This window comes from Merops nubicus, unplaced genomic scaffold (assembly GCF_000691845.1).
Source record: "Merops nubicus isolate BGI_N331 unplaced genomic scaffold, ASM69184v1 scaffold22830, whole genome shotgun sequence".
NCBI lineage: Eukaryota > Metazoa > Chordata > Aves > Coraciiformes > Meropidae > Merops > Merops nubicus.
This window is the reverse complement of record NW_008582482.1, coordinates 1-3,000: the sequence shown is the minus strand read 5'-3', so window position 1 is coordinate 3,000 and position 3,000 is coordinate 1. Positions and strand designations below refer to the sequence as shown.

Genomic DNA, 3,000 nt, shown 5'->3' with positions numbered 1-3,000 from the left:
GCCGGCCACCCCTGCCACAGACAACGGCATGAGAGCTGGGGACGGCAGGGACGGGCCCTCAAGCTTCCAGGCAAAAGCCCCTACACCTGCTATCGCAGTTCCAGAGCCTCTCGCCCAGCGAGTTTCAGTCACGCGGGGACTCTGCGGCACGGAGCCGCCAGCCCCTCAGGGGACTCCCGGGGCCGAGGCTCCTGCGCGGGCCCTGCGGGCGGAGGGCACACGTACTTCTCCGCCATGCGGCGCAGTGTCTTGAGCGAGGCGCGCATCTCCTCCTCCGACAGGCCCACCAGCAGCCCGTTGTCCTCCACGCCGATCTGGTACACGGCCTCCCCTCGGCCCTCCTGCAGTCGCCACTTCATCTGCGTCACCAGGTGCTCGAAGCGGTATTGCGAGGGATTCACCAGCTTCAGCTGTGGGACAGGGGTGGTTACGGGCACGGCCCTGAGGCGGAGGGAATCCCGCTGCCCAGCAACTGCCTAACCCAGCGTGAAGCAACGCCCTCAACTCTGACCCACCTCAAGAAAACACAGCCCACGTTAACACCTACACCGGAGCCATCAGGCAGGTGACAAAGGGTTCACAAAGGGGCGTACATATGGCAGAAGGACTTTACTTCATCTTGCCAAAAGGACCCTGCCTGCTGCGGGGTTAAAGACAAGCACTGTGGGACCTATCTGTGACATAGAAGAGAAGTACAAATCGCAGAAGAGCCACAAGAAAGTGACAAATGATTATCAGGGAAACACACAGCTCTTTCAAAAGGAAGATTTCAGGAAAAACACTGTGGGTCTCATATCCTAAAAGATTCCTGAAAACGAGCACTGAGATCAGACTCTTCCAGCTCAGCACAGTGGGTATTGCTAGGCACAGAGACATGAAAGATGACTGATAATGCCTCAGTACAGGGTCCAATTTTCCATCCCTTCCTGGGACATGTTTCCCATATGCTGTCTTTGGTGAAGTTACTCACTGAAAAATAACCCTCTCGGAGGAAGACCTCCTTCTGCAACCTCAAAAGGCTCACCTTGTACTCGATGTTCCCATCTTCTGCCTGGTCAGAGAACGAAACAAGACAGAGAGGTTAGATGCTGTGCCAATAAGGACTTCTGTAGGCAGCAGCTGCCCAGATACTCTGCGCCTTCTGCTGACAGTTTCAGAGAGAGGGAAAGTGGCAGAAATACACTGTGTTAGGTCACAGCCTCCTCTGCCATTCATTGCTGCGCTCAACTGGAACTTACTTTAGGTTTGTTTCTGCTGTTTGCAACCCACATCATGAAAACCAGAGGACAAAAACAGAGTGACACGGGGGGTAATACTGTTTTGGGGGGATTTTTTACTGCCAGTAAAGAATAGGGCCAGTCTAACAGTTGCAGAGAGAGTTCCAGTTTCAAAAAGGCACAGGGCAGCAGAAGTCTCCCCCCTTACCCATCCATGACCCACAATGCCCCTCAGTGCATCCCACTCCCACCCTATCCAGCAGCTTCCATCCACTCAATGTGCACAGAAACAGGGGACTGGGAACAGAAGTCACTGCCTCCCCCCCTGCACACTGATACTCTCCCTCAGTTATTTTTTCAATTACTCCTTTCCATGTCCTTGTGTATCTTCTCTCTGCAAGAGAAGAGGACTACAAACAAAAGGAAGCAAGCTACTGACTTCTTTGTAGCACAGCAAGCTGGTCACTGGCCTGGCATTTCTGGAGAATCAGATCTGATCAGGACTGTCTGCACACCATGTGCTCAGGAGAACTCTCACAGGAAGGGCTGGAGCCAGACTGGGTGGTCACAGAAAAGCCCAGGTATTCATCAAGCTCTCTCCAACTATAACAGGCTCCAGCTTTCCAAAGAGAATGTATTGGCAATACTGAAGCAAGTTTCCCACCAATTCAGCATAAGGACCACTGAGAAAGGGCTGGAGTCTGCAGGAAGCCACGTACTCTGGCAGATTAAATGGGGCTGCCAACACCAAGCACTTCCTTTTCCTCTAGACACCAATTTGCAGTCAGAAGAGGCAGCAGCCCTCTCCTTGTCTTCTAGCTCATCACCTAACCACAGCAGTGCTTATGGTGACAAAAGGCCAACAGAAGGAAGTTCCAAGTTGTCAGCTCAGCTCTTGGGCAGCAGACGTATGCAGTGAGAAAAGGGTACTTACAGAAGGTTTTCCTCCCTTAGCAACTACCAGCTTTCCAGCTCTAAGAAAAATACATACACATACCGTGCTGTTGTCTAAATAATGGGGTGGGTCTCTCAAGACAGCTGAGACTAGGAAAGCAACAAGTCTAGACTTGCTGGGCCACATACTGCATGGGGTAGCCAGGGACAGGAAGCTGTGCTGAAACCACAGGGGCTGCCCAGCCTCCAGCTGAAGGGGACAAAAACTAAACTGCAGCTGCAGGGGACAATCCTGCCTGTGGAGAAGATCTAACAGCAGCAAGGCACTGCTCTCCCTTCTTGCCAAGAGTCACAGGGGAGGAATTGCTCCCTCCCAGTGCAGGCTGTTACACATTTTACAGAAAGCTCACTGAGTGGGGCCAAGCAATTGGCTCCGGGGCAATGTAATGCTCCCCACCGTGGCAGTCCTGTTAGTGCAGTGCCAACTGCCTGAACAAACCAACAATACACCCACTTACTACCAATGCCATTTTTTTCCCCGGCTGCGAGAGGCAAGTGCCTCACACTCTTGTCAGTACCATCCGCATCTCCATACAATAAAACAGTCGCCTAAGTAGCTGGCAGAGGGGTCACTAGAACCTGCTGAGAAACGTCTATGAGTTCGGCAGCTGGAAAGGGACTTACACCTGTCAGATCGGCTCTCGGGGCGAGATGTGAATGGGATGTTGGGGACTGGAAGTTGAGCAAAGCTTTATTTCCGAAGCTATTTCGCTCCCAGACAGCAAAACAACCACGGAGGGACGCAAAGCAGCGAGACGCTCTTAAGGGACGGAGCAGCTCGGCGCGCCAGGCAGGGAGCTCACCGGCACCGGGGGCACAGGCGCCGGGC

General features: G+C 53.2%; 1 protein-coding gene across 1 annotated transcript in view; it reads right to left on the bottom strand.

Annotated features, from left to right (window-relative positions):
* GTPBP2 (GTP binding protein 2) overlaps nucleotides 1–1,048 on the bottom strand; it is a 6,251-nt gene extending 5,203 nt beyond the window's left edge. Inside the window, exons 1-2 of the mRNA XM_008937843.1 lie at nucleotides 1,025–1,048; nucleotides 225–410 (exon numbers count right to left, since the gene is read on the bottom strand). Of these exons, the coding sequence (XP_008936091.1) occupies nucleotides 225–359 (135 nt within the window). The 5' untranslated portion in view covers nucleotides 360–410; nucleotides 1,025–1,048. The remainder of the gene's footprint in view (nucleotides 1–224; nucleotides 411–1,024) is intronic.
* Nucleotides 1,049–3,000: the final 1,952 nt, after the last annotated feature.